General features: G+C 36.8%; 1 protein-coding gene across 1 annotated transcript in view; it reads left to right on the top strand.

Moving 5' to 3' along the window:
- The first annotated feature begins 1,359 nt into the window (after positions 1-1,359).
- The window catches only part of LOC121726087, a 31,578-nt gene continuing 18,687 nt past the window's right edge, over positions 1,360-14,250 (top strand). The window contains exons 1-2 of the mRNA XM_042113316.1: positions 1,360-1,377; positions 3,559-5,351. Coding sequence (XP_041969250.1) covers positions 3,748-5,351 — 1,604 coding nt within the window. The 5' untranslated portion in view covers positions 1,360-1,377; positions 3,559-3,747. The remainder of the gene's footprint in view (positions 1,378-3,558; positions 5,352-14,250) is intronic.

Raw genomic sequence — 14,250 nt, 5'->3', positions numbered from 1 at the left:
TAAGGTTAATTGTTTTATTTGACAAAGCCCTCCCAACCAGCAAAGCCTGGAGTGCGATTTTATAATGCTATTTGGACTAATATAGCTTCGATGATGGTTTGGTATTTGCTACTGCGCTTTTATCGGCATAAATGAATGCCGTTTTTAGGGTTCCGTACCCAAAGGGTCAAAACGGGACCCTATTAGTTATTAGTAATAGGGTCGACGGTCAACGAAGTCTTAGGACTTCGTTGTCTGTCTGTCTGTCTGTCTCCAGGCTGTAACTCAAGAACGGTAATAGTTAGAGATTTGAAATTTTCACAGTTTATGTATATCTGTTGCCGCTATAACAACAAATACAAAAAACAAAATAAAATTAATATTTAAGGGGGGCTCCAATACAACAAACGTGTTTTTTTTGGCTTTTTTGCTCTATATCAATAATGGCAACAGGTTATAACATGTACTTTAATAATCATTAATAGTAACATTAAAATTAAATAAAAAAAACACAATTTTTGGCCTATTTTTGCTCTAAAATGGTACGGAAGCCTTCGTGCGCGAGTCCAACTCGCACTTAGCTGATTTTTTTACTTCAGTACGTTTAATCCTGTAATTTGAGCTTTTAACGGTATAGTAGGATCATATTTCGTGGTCACTACTGGATTGAGACTTCTCTATAAGCTAGGAACAAAACTAAATACACTCAGGAGTAATTAATCCAGTAACTCAGCATGTTGGGTAATTATAAAATTCGATCACGATGACCTGTCTGTAGAGACATAGTAGTCTACCTTTTACCTATCCAGTAAATTAAGGCACACTTTCACACTTCGTTAGTGTTGTCATTCGATATAGGATGATAACACTTAAAGCGCCAACCCACCGCGGCGCACGCGTGGACGTGCACGGATTTATTTCTTTGACTACGTGGGACTCAACGTTTCCACTGCCTATGTACACGCTTCCGTGTATCCCGTGCAATGTGCATACAGGTCAGTTAACAAGAGCTGGCACAATCTACACATTTAAACATTGCGCTTGTGTAGTGTCTGTGAATAAGCGCGTGGCGTGACGTCGTACTATATACGCATCATAAAAGATCTGTCCGTCTCTCTCGCGCGCGGTCTATCTTATGAGCGTGAAGGGGACAGTTATTGTTTTTCTTATACTACTGTTTATAAATACAGCGTGATGTTACAAGTCGGTAACGTGTGATCGGCGCGCGGCCAGGGTTCGGAACCGTAGGATAGTTATCGTACACATACGATAATTTTGTGCGTACGTACTATGTACGATAGTATATTAATATCGTACGCAGATTATACGACAATTATCATGATGCAAACTGTATAGTGAAATTGCATAAGTGTGAGCACTGTGAACGAGCCAGCTTTAGTTAACTGATCTATAGCATGCGTAGCGTGGCCAGCGTTGAGCTACGTGTGCACAATATTCGACCAAGCTACGTGAGTCAATTCGTGCGTAGCGTGTCCGTGGATTGCAATGGAAACAGTCACATATATTTTCTTACTCGCTTTGTAAGAAAATATATGTGACTGTTTCCATTGCTTGCTTGCTTGCTTGTTTAGCTTGACGCACGTGCGTAGCCTCTCCATGCGCCGCGGTGGAATGGAGCCCTAAGGTTAAAACTTGGCTAACTGATAAAAAATTATAATTACCACAAACGTACATAATAAAATAAATAAATATCTATGGACGCTTAACACCACGTCAGTCTGTCCCCGTGGTAAGTACCAGAAGGACTTGTGTTACAGGTACCAGACAACGGAAATATATTTAATACTTTTATACTATACATAATACATAATATATTTAATATTTTTATTATTTCATACACATATTTAATACACATCCAGACCCGGGAACATTGAAAACTTTTTGTTCCGTCGGCAGGATTCGAACCCGCGACCCCCGGCTTGAGCTGCCACACACTCAACCAATTGAGCCACAGAGGTCGTCGAATTCTATTTCTGTAAAGTATTACTGTACATAATTCTTCAAATACCTTTATCATAATAATATAACTTAGATTAGGATACTATAGCAGATAGCTATCGTCTGGGCTCTTTAAAACTACCAAGATTACTATTATACTAAGAGTGGGTTGCACCAGAGGCATGGTTATAGTTACAGTTATGGTCAAAGTTATGGTTATAGTTAAGGTTAACTTACCTTTGACCACAGATTTTGACAGATGTCTGTTGCATTTTTTTTTTATTAAAGCTAATGGGATTTAGAGTATAAATAAAAAATTGAATTATCCGTAAAAGTCGTCAGGAAAAAATATTTGTTATTTATTTATTTATTGATTCACCAACAGAATCACATTTAACATTTACACAATTACAAATTACAAAATAATACAGCACAGTTTTTTATGGATGAAATGTGTTCCAATGAAAGGTGAAATAGGTACAACATGCTTTGCAACAATGGGATGAAATGAGTATTATTAACTAACAATATTATGTTTAAAATATATAATAGGAAATAAAATTGAAAAAAGAAACAATAACTTCTTATAAACTAAATAAAAACATAGTTTTAACGCTTATTGAAAAATTTTACAATACATAACGTTAATAATATTATTATGATCGGGGAAACAATATTGCGGAATTAATTAATCGCATTTACTGTATTACTGTTATCACTAAAATGTTGTTTTAATTTACATTTGAATGCACTTAGTTTGTCGGAAAATATACAAATGTTGGGGCAGTTGGATAAAGCGTTATAACAACATTTTGAACCATTGTAAATTTTCACGAAAAAAATACGATATAATTATGAACGGTTATGGTTATCGTTAAATATGGCGTATCGTTAAATATGGCCTTAACCAAAGATTTAATAATAGTTAAAGTAAGTTGGTGCAACCCACCCTAAAGATTCAACCGCATGAAAGAGTAAGAAAATATAATTTTAAAATTGTTGCAATTTGTTACAACCTTGTGAGGCACAATTTTGAAAATGGAGGCGTTTATACGAAGTGCACTAGTTGAAGTTCAGGGAAACTATTATGACTATTAAATTAGGATAGAACATGAAAGCCTTATTTTTCAAATGTCAAAGCCAATGTATATTATGTATATGAATTTTTTTTTACAGACAGATATTGTAAACATTTAAAAAAAAAAACAAATCTTATAACCGTAATACCACTCATCTAAAAAGAAAGTTCCAATATTATTTCATTTTTTTTTGGGCTCTAATACGAGTTGAAGTTTAATCAATGTCTAGAAAATTGACGTCAACAGGCTTTTAGCGTATTATCCATAAGCGTCGTAGACTAATACTTGAGAGGCTGTCGAAACAAGTGGCGCATTATTTCTGAATATATTTTATAAGTAGGCACCAATGGTACTATATCCCTGGCACAGAAGTGGGTATATTAAACTTTCTGGTAATATTCGACTTTATTATCAAACTAAATAGCCCCTGAGTAGGACGATTACTGTGACTAATGACGAGAAAGTAAACATGGCTGAATACATACCGTTTTATTTTATACTTTTAAGTTACGTGTGCTTTGGATCCTGCTTCAATGAAAAGTTGCTGACCACGCAAAATTCCCTTCAAATCGAAAAAACTGCAAAATGTGTACTGAAATTATCCGCTAAATATTTCGTCGATAAAAAAGCGCTAAAAGGCAGCATCGTAATCATCAACATAAATTCTTACGAGTCGACTACGGAAGGCCTCCTCCTGAGAACAATACACAGTGGTATAAAATATTCCATAATGGTTAAAGATTCACGCTACCCGCACGCCAATGCATCGCATTTCCCCGAAAAGGCTAAGAATTATATGCTCATATTAGAAGATAAATCTGAACTCCCGAGGAATATATTGCAACTGAATAAATTGCCTACTTGGAATCCCCTAGCCAAGGCGATAGTTTATTACGAAATAACCCCGGAAGGTGATGCCGAGGAGACGGCCATTCTTTTCATAAACGAGCTCCGTAAACACAAGCTATTTAAAAGTATCATATTTATATACTCCCCTAGGGACGACGAAATCGTGACATTCTCTTGGACGCCGTACAGCGACACGAACTGTGCGGGCGAGTGCGACTCCGTCTACGTTTTAGACAAGTGTAAAGATGACGTCATATACGAAGTAGAGCCGCAGAGAGAAATCCTTCCGGCCGATCTAAAGGGCTGTCCCCTAACGACATACGCCGTAGTATCGGAGCCCTACGTCATGCCTCCGACGAGAAAAGCGGGCAACAAAATGTTTAATGATTCGTACGAGTTCGAAACGGGTAGCGAAATAAATCTCGTGAAAATCATAAGTCAGTTTACAAACACGAGCCTCATAATGCGGATGTCGGAGGAGGAGGAAAATTGGGGAAAGATATACTCCAACGGCACCGCGACGGGCGCGTACGGAGTTTTGAAAAATGATTCCGTCGACCTCGTTATAGGCAACATCGAGGTTACGAAAACGATTAGAAAATGGTTTCACCCCACGATAAGTTATACTCAAGATGAAATGACGTGGTGTGTGCCGAAAGCGGGTAAAGCCTCGACGTGGAATAATTTGATTATAATATTTCAGTGGACCACCTGGCTAGCTACCTTCGGAAGTTTAATAGTGATGGGTCTCGTCTTTCACTACTTGTATTACAGAGAGAACAGGGGAGTAACTAAGTGGCCGACTAATTCAATACTAATGACGCTCAGTATGCTGCTCGGCTGGGGTGCTCTTTTTACACCAAAATCGTCGACATTTCGTATTCTTATATTCACGTGGCTCTGTTTCAGCATTAACATAAGCATCTCCTACGAGTCATTTCTGCGGATTTTCCTCATGCACCCGCGGTTCGAGAGACAGATAAGTAGCGAGTCGGATCTCATTCAGTCTAGAATTCCTCTGGGAGGCCGAGAGATTTACCGATCCTATTTTGAGACTAATAACGCCAGCGCGTTTTATTTGTATCGCAAATATAAGTCGACGACGTTCTCGGAGGGGATAAGGCGCGCGGCTCTCGATAGGAATTTCGCCGTCGTTTCATCCCGAAGGCAAGCGGAATATATCGATCAGAAATTAGGTAAAGGTGCGGGTTTAACCTATTGCTTCCCAGAGAGCCATAACCTTTACAAATACGGCGTTGTTTTGCTAGCCAGGAAATGGTATCCGATGTTGGAAAGGTTCAAATATATTATTCGGGCAGTTTCCGAGAACGGTTTAATAGATAAATGGAATAAGGAGCTGTTTATTCATACCAAGAGTGCAGATAGCACGCAGACTATAGTGCCCCTGAGTGTACAACATCTATCGGGAGCTTTTATTTTAATAGGAATACTCTACACTCTGGGTATAGTAATTTTTATTATCGAGTTTACATCTCGCAGGTTTGGAAATGACATTATTAATACTAACTTTAGTAAACTTCTGAGTAAATTTAAAAATATTAAGCCATGATATTGTACAATTTATATAATAGGTATCTAGAAAATGATTGTTACTAAATTATTTTGTAGCTCTACTTACTATAGATGCATCTTGCAGTAATGAGTCTGTGCACCTGTTGTTACGAAAACTTGTTACTGAATTAATTACAAAGCACGTTATGTCCTGAAGAGCACCGGTGTGCACGCAAATAAGTGCTTAATGAAATATTTTATTGTTTGACCCCAGCTTTCATTTTATTTCTTTGTTCATTGCACTTTTTATGGTAATAAAAGTGACGTGTAGTTATTAAAGTTATAAAATATTATGTGTGTTGCTATTTATGTGTTATTTCATAAAAATAAAAAACTTTATTGACCTGTGCGTTAGCCGTTACCCTAAAAAGTGGTTTTGCATTAAAACCATTGTTGAAACAAAAACATAATATGTATGCTGTATTTATTAGAATTGCTTCGAAAATTAGCCCTTATTTGTCGTAAAAAGAAAATGAGAAAAAAAATGTATTGTGACTTGTGAGATATCCATAAGAGATAGACATATACCTTCGCGGAGTTTTCTGGAGATCTTTTCAATGTGTACAATAATTGGTACATTATTTTGATAAATCTCGTAGGGTTCAGCCTACGTTTGCAATGTAAGCGGAAAAAAATGTAATTATTTACAACAATCATATTAGAAACCCCAACAATAACAGTATTTCTCCACTATTTAATGAATGTATAGTGTATACCTATAACCTTGCTCTTGAATCACTCTATTTATTAATGAAAACAGCATCAAAATCCGTTGCGTAGTTTTAAAGATTAAAGGGAACAAAGGGACATGAGGGAAAAAAGCGACAATGTTTTATAATATGTATAGATTAAGCATTATAATATTATGCTTGAATTTTACAATCCTTAAAGCTATTCTCGTATCTCTTTACTCGTTTCTACATACTGATATTTTGATTTAGCAATTTTTAAACTGCATTTGGGGGTATGAAAAAAATTCACAATTCAATGACCCGCAAATGAATTCCTCATACTCAAGTGACGTGAGTCTGAACTTAAAACCGTCAACATCGCTGTTGCTTTCCATAATAAACGGGCGACATCCTTTGTTAGTCGCGTCAGCTTCAAACGTTAAGATAAATCGTCTTCACAGGACCGATGCAACTCTCAACTCTAGTTTAAACTCCGATTAAGATGTCCTCAAGTTGTAAATCGTAACTCTTTGGTTAGCAATTCTTTTATCATATAATGACTAAATCATAATATTATATTGATGTAAAACTAATTACGTGCGTTGAGAGCACTGACCTCCATTGAAACAAGTACGCTGGACTTATGATAACCTTTGAAATTACTGCTGTTTTTTGTGCCCATTTGAAGCAGAATCAGCGCCCCCAATGCGGGGGAAGAGAACTAAATCTGACGTGTAGTTACGTCAGATTTAGTTCTCTTCCCCCGCATTGGGGGCGCTGATTCCGCTTTAAAAAGGCATAAAAACAGGTGGGTATCATATTATGTCCAGCGTACTTGTATAGTGGAGGTCAGTGGCTGAGAGTGAAATTTCAAGGTCTCGTCATGAAAAAGATGGTCAAAATAATAATATAAATATTGCAACATGACGCCGCTACGATTTTTTACAGAAACGTGATAGAAGTTTTAGGGTTGATTCAGACCGAACCGCGACGCGTAGATTAATTTCTAAATTTATATGGATTTGACAGATTCGCAAGACGTCTCACGCAATTAAAATCTGTCAAATCTATACAACTTTATGCCGCGCCGCGCCTCGCCTTGCCTCGTCGTGTTGCGGTCCGAATTGACCCTTACTTCTGACGTGTACAGTGTACTTTGTACGCTCTATTTTTAATGAAGAAAACTTTCTATATTCCTTGGTATGGTAAACGATAAGAGTTACAGTTACTGTTAAGTATAGGGCTATAGCCAGTTATTGTTAAGTCTCGAAATCATTCAGAACTAAATAAGAGTGAGTCAACGATATTATGTATATGTACTCTAAATATAACTTATCTCGGAAGCTTCTTAAGTGCTCACACAACTTAGCAGGAACTGCGTAGGCGAGCTCTAAAAAGGGTAAGGGAAGCCATAGTAGCCCTGTTTATATTATCCTAAAACACGCATATTTATTTTATTTTATTTATTTATTTAAGTAATACGATTCTAACTTATATCTATTTGAGAACCTTAAACCTGCAAGGTTTGCCTGGTACAGCTTAGAAAGTTCACCACGCGCGAAAACTTTATCCTTGGTAACACAGAATACGCATGAAAAACCGAAATAGGGTTGAGTTTAAAAATATTTATAATATTACGATGTCCCGCTGTAGGTAAATGTAGAAAATATTTTTGTTATAGCTGCTGAAATTGTAAAAAAATAAATTTGAAAAGTTTTTTTTTTCATTTTGTACCTTAAAATATATTTTAATTTATATATTTAGTATATTTAATTAATCCCATGCCCTAACCTTCCATATTCAATTAATATTTGCGTTAAAAAATCCACTAAGTGTGTGTCGGACTCGCGCATGAAGTGTTCCGTACCGTTACAGAGAAAAAGTAAGGAGAAAAAAATGTTTTTTGTGTGTGTAAAAATGTACCATTATGGATTATGAGCCAAAAAGGCCAAAAAAAATCACGTTTGCTGTATGGGAGCCCCCCTTATATATTTTAACTTTATTTTGTTTTTAGTATATTTTGTTGTTAAAGCGGCACCAGAAATACATAATCTGTGAAAATTTTAGAAGTCTAGCTATAGCGGTTCTCCAGATCCTGGAGACAGACATACAGACAGACAGCCAGCCGGACAGACAGACGGACAGACATCGAAGTCTCAGTAATAGGGTTCCGTTTTTACCCTTTGGGTATGATACCCAAACCCTAAGAATGGCCGCCTGAGGCGTCTTGCGTGTGCAAATCTCTGCAAGAATAATTCAGAGCTATTTTAATAACCGTGCAAGAGGTTTACTGACTGAATTGTGCTCAATCTATATTTATTAACATTTTTGAAAAGTTTTTGTGCCACCAGTGAACTTTGAAGAATTTTTGATTCCAGCAAAACCCCAACGTTGGTGATATTCCTTCAGTTTACGTCTTTCCAGGTGAGGGGTTGTACTTTTCTACCACACAGGCAGTCACAGGGTAATGAAGAGCAATCTTTAGGGAAATGCAACTGCATCTGCTTCTCCATCAAGGATCATACAATCAATTGTTTATATGAGTTTTTAGAACATACACTTTTTTGTTCATAAACAATAATTTGTATTGCTATAAATCCTAATTGCTGCACAGTAATGACAAAATACGTTCATTGAGTATCGTACGGTGGTTTCGGAGTATGCCGAGTTATCTTATAGATCATTTATCTTGGTCTAGATCAGCGCAGCGAGTAAAGGTATACGCCTGAGTATAATTTAGGTCCCGATGCGAGAGCAAATAACAAATGGACGTAGCTCTTACATTGACGACAGCAGGTGTATGCTAGGTATCTATTCACCTCTTTAAACTGAAATAAAAATGTGAATTGTGAGGAAGGTTTAGGTCAAAAATATTTTAAATTTTTAGCAAGTAGTAGACTACTTTTTAACTTACTGTGTGCGATCATTCCAAATAACTAATAAGTAGTAAAAGAATAAAGGATTGTCTGAGTAAGATATTGTTTAGTTAATTTTAACACATGGTCGTAATCCACCATTAAACCGAGGTTAAATGCCGATACAGCGGTCGGTGAAGCCGGCTCTGGTATAATGTTGTCAGCATGGCCGGCGTGTGTGGTCGTACAGTTACAGTTGCAGTACAGTAGTGGTCGTGTCCTTGAAATCAGACTCGCTCAACACAGAGATAAGTTTTATGCGCATGTGACAGTGTATTGCATTATTTTGCGCCCCTGTATGTATCTTAAACCACAATAATTGTGCGTTGCCCCGATTTGCGGGGTCTAAAGCCCGCTGTACATATTAAGCCAGTGAATTGAGCCAATGAGCCAACGTGTAGACTGTAGAGTCCTACTTGGCAATAAGTTGGGAGCGACATTCCGTACTCTACAAATTACATTGCGGCGGTACGAAGATAGTCTTACTGTACTGCATACTGTTTATATTGTACCACTAGTATGTGAGAGCAGTTCCGCTTGCGAAGCTTTCACTCGACATTTGCCACTATAAGCGTCATAGCAAGCTACAGTTATTACTGCTCTACATTGTTAAAGGACTCGATGCTAGATAAAGCTAAAACTATGGAGAACTTCATGTTGATATGAATATTGAATAATTATAAATAGAAATGTTTTATTGTATATTAGTTTTGTCCACACTGTGCATTTTTCTGTTCGTCAAGGGCATGCGTTATAGCGCAGTCAACAGCGAACGTGAGGCATGCCCGCGACGCATGCCCTCTGCCCGTATCCAAAAATCAAAAATGACAATGTTGGCGTTGCGTTCGGTGACGCATTCAATTATTGAATGCGCCAAAATGAAAGTTGAATAAAAGAATATGGCGAAAATTTAAGACGAAAGCGCATAGTGTGGACATAGCTACGAGTATTAAGGGTTGATTCAGACCACAACGCGACGCGTAGATGCATTTCTAAATTAATATGGATTTCTGGAAAATTTGTCAAATTTATATTATACGTGGGAGAGCCATACTTCGGCACGAATAGGCCAACTCGACCGGAGAAATACCACGTTCTCACAGAAAACCGGCGTGAAACAGCGCTTGCGCTGTGTTCCGCCGAGTGAGTGAGTTTACCGGAGGCCCAATCCCCTACCCTATTACCTTCCCTACCCTCCCCTATTTCCTTCCCTTCCTTACCCTCCCCTATTACCCTATACCCTCTTAAAAGGCCAGCAACGCACTTGCAGCTCTTCTGATGCTGCGAGTGTCCATGGGCGACGGAAGTTGCTTTCCATCAGGTGACCTGTTTGCTCGTTTGCCCCCTTATTTCATTTAAAAAAAACATACAAATTTATGCCGTGCTGCGCCTCGCCTCGCCTCGTCACGTTGCGGTCTGAATCGACCCTTAGATTCAATACTCCAAAACTGTTGAGGCTGAACTCCAAGAGGCTGTTTCTGATGAAGTTTGGCACAATCAAACGTAGAGACCACAAAGAAAGACTATGATTTATCCCGAAAATGTACAGTGTTCCTGTATTATACTGTGTGGCCTTGAAAAAACTAAGTAAAGCCTACATAGTGAACGATAACGTTTTCATTCAATACCACTCATTCATATTATTTACCTAAGTTACTTAAACGCTTTCAGCAATTTACTTTTAAATTTTATGGACCTTTGAAAACGCCACGTCTCTTGACCCCAGTAACTAAATACTGATTATGGCCATTCATTCAAAATCACCGAGGGACCGTTGAGGTGAATCCACCGACGCTCAAACTATTTTCGTTAAGGATTTTCTTTTTTTAGCATTTCAAAGGAATATCTTTTAAGGTTTTCGCCGAAATGAAATGTTAATACAACTTAGACTAGACGCACCAAAGATTTATCTATCACGCTATTTAAATCCATATTAATATGATCTTAACCCTTGATACATACACCTATAATAATAGCTCCCACACCGGTTTCGGTGACGGTGGCCGGTTTCATTGAAACCAGGCCAGCTACGCAGGAGTAATTTTATAGTGCCCAAGTGTGTGCGCAGTACACAAGAGCACTCTCTGTTCCTTTACTCTCATAACCCAGTGGGACGGAAGACCGACACTACTGGCGAGAGATCAGGCGCAGGACCGACTTTTTACATGCCTATCCGACGCATGGATCATCTTACTTGTCAGACAATCAGGTGATCAGCCTGCATCGTCCTAACCAAACTTGGAAATAACATGTTTCCAACGCGGGAATCGAACCCACGACCTCCGAGTCAAGAGCCGCGCTCTATACCACTAGACCACGGAGGCGTTACACCTATACACCTATGACCTACCTACATGTACATAATATGTATTTATAGGCAGTTGGCAGACCTAACATACTTGGTCGGTTAAGTCAAAGTTAGTCGTTATCTGTCATAACCTAATTACGTAAGTCCGTCATTTGGCCATATTTTTTAGGGTTCCGTAGCTAAATGGCAAAAAACGGAACCCTTATAGATTCGTCATGTCTGTCTGTCTGTCTGTCCGTCCGTATGTCACAGCCAATTTTCTCCGAAACTATAAGAGCTATACTATTAAAACTTGATAAGTAGATGTAGTCTATGAACCGCTTTAAGATTTTGATAGAAAAATGGAAAAATTATTAAAAATTTTAGGGGTCCCCATAGATACAACTGAAACAAATTTTTTTTTTACCTTTTTTAACCTGAATAGTTTGCAAGAGAGAACTCTTCCAAAGTGGTAAAATGCCCCCCCCCCCCCCCCCCACCCCTAACTTCTAAAGTAGGGACATGATAAGTCTAAAAAAAATATAATATGATGTACATTACTACAAAAACTACCAACGAAAATTGGTTCGAACGAGATCTAGCCAGTAGTTTTTTTTATACGTCATAAATGGTAAACCTTTAACTAATAAATGGTAAAAATTTAACTTTCATTTAATCAACTGAAATATGAAAATAAATCAAAAGCCTATTAATTTCATAAAAATATACCTTATTGCTGCTGCGGAACCCTTCATGGGCGAGTCCAACTCGCACTTGGCTGGTTTTTTAATAGTACTATATATTATGTAGTGCCAACGATCCTATTCATGAGGCGAGCCACAAAACTTCATAAAAATGTGAAAACGTGTATTGTGACTTGCCTTTTCATTTTACCTTCATAATACCTAAGAACAAAAATATCGTCTGTTTATCTTTTAATCATTTGAAGTTTAAAAATAGAAAATGGCGCGTGTAGACTGTTTATGAGTTAAAAAGATACATCTGCCTGTCAAGGCCCACCTACTGAGCCGTCATCTTCGTGTTCATTTTGCTAAATCAGCGCGAGCACAATCCTGAAAGACATTTTTGGCGCGTGGCCGAAATAAGAATATCTTGTAGAGGTATGGTAGTGAAATAGGTTCTTCTCTTATTTTATATCAACTATCTCCTATAGTTTAAGAGACAGATATTTCACAATCATGTCCTTCTATCCGACATTTAAGTGTCCTTTGAACCAACCATCAATGAAAACTATCGCTGGTCATTTTCAGGTACTTCGCGTTTACTTTCGCCCATTATAATGTCATCGCGCCAAAGCAACCCTGTAGGTATACAGCTGCAGATGCAGTTTTGTTTCTTCAGCCCGAGTGACACTGCGCCACTACAAAATATGCTGGAAGACACGTCCTAATAAAAGTTGACACTTTGTATGTTGAAATTTGATTTTTACTTTTAATACCTAATGTTCTTTACCGATATCACTCGGTTGCCTTCATTATACATACGCGATAGTCGGTAGCCCGTATAATATTTCAACAATTTGAAGACTTCTACTTAAATCTTATAGCTAAAATATTTGTGATACATAGTAATATGTATTATAATGTTTATGCGTATGAATCACAAAAGGACTGAACATTCACTGAATGCGAGAAACTTGACTTATGAATTTTCTCAAATAATTTTCATTAAACATAGCGCCAGATGTAAAAATGTTGCCCAAGTATAAAGATTTTATATATTTTTAACATTGATGGGTATTGGATAGATATTATAATAATAATTTATCATATAATGTATATTATAACATAATCATTATTATAAATATAATATATCTTTAATTAAAAACTTCATGGGATAAATTACGTTCCTAAGAAAAATAATAAATATATTACCTATATATTATATTTAAGTTATCCATACTACAATAATTATAGAATGTGGAAATTCTGTCCATCCATTCTTTCAATCAACTACTAAGCGGATTTTAATAAAATTTGGTACATATAGTTTGTACACTGTAAAACTTTCAGCTCAGCTGAATTGTGGGAAACATCTATTGACATTGTCATAGCTACAATTTTATATTGAACATTTTCATGATGAAAGTCGATTTCCTTACACTTGCACCAAACATTTTAATAATAATTGTAAATTATCTTTGAGTCAAACAATGGGTGAAGTTCAAGCGCGTGAGGATTTCAACTTACTCAAACTCTTCAAGTGTTATTCTTTTCATAAATGCTTCTAAGATTTAATATTGTAATATTCTAGTGTAAGTACCTACTATCTTATCCGAACTAGATGTTACGCGTAAATTAGGAATTTCACAGACAAATTAGCCCACTAAAAATCCTATCCTTTACGTGGTCTACTTTTTATCTGTATCAAATAACATTAAAATTTCTCCAATAGTCTGTGATACCCTTTCAAATAAATTTCCCCGTTTTTGAGGGTTCCGTATCCAAAGAGTAAAAACGGGACCCTATTACTAAGACTTCGATGACTGTCCGTCTGTCTGTCTCCAGGCTGTAACTCAAGTACTACTATAGCTAGACTTTTGAAATTTTCATAGATGGTGTAGGTATAGCTGTTATATCGCTATAACAGCAAATACTAAAAACAAAATAAATTAAATATTTAATATTTATATTAATTGTCCCATACAACAAAAGTGATTTTTTTTGCTATTTTTTGCTCGTTATAAATAATGGCAACACACAGGCACTTGAAATGTTCACAAAATACTCAGTGGTATTGAATTTTTAATTTTAATAATTAATAATGAAATTTAAATAAATTTAATAACTAATTAAACAATAAATCCGAACAGCTTAACATAATATTATAATTGTTGTCCATTTGATAAACAAGGGGAGGGCGAAGGACGATCATGATAAGAACGCCCATTTATAAAGTAAACCGTTCATTTAGTTAAA

The sequence above is a fragment of the Aricia agestis genome, chromosome 4 (genome assembly GCF_905147365.1).
Source record: "Aricia agestis chromosome 4, ilAriAges1.1, whole genome shotgun sequence".
Taxonomy (NCBI): Eukaryota; Metazoa; Arthropoda; class Insecta; order Lepidoptera; family Lycaenidae; genus Aricia; species Aricia agestis.
Note: the sequence above shows the minus strand (reverse complement) of the source record. Positions and strands in the feature narration are given on the sequence as shown.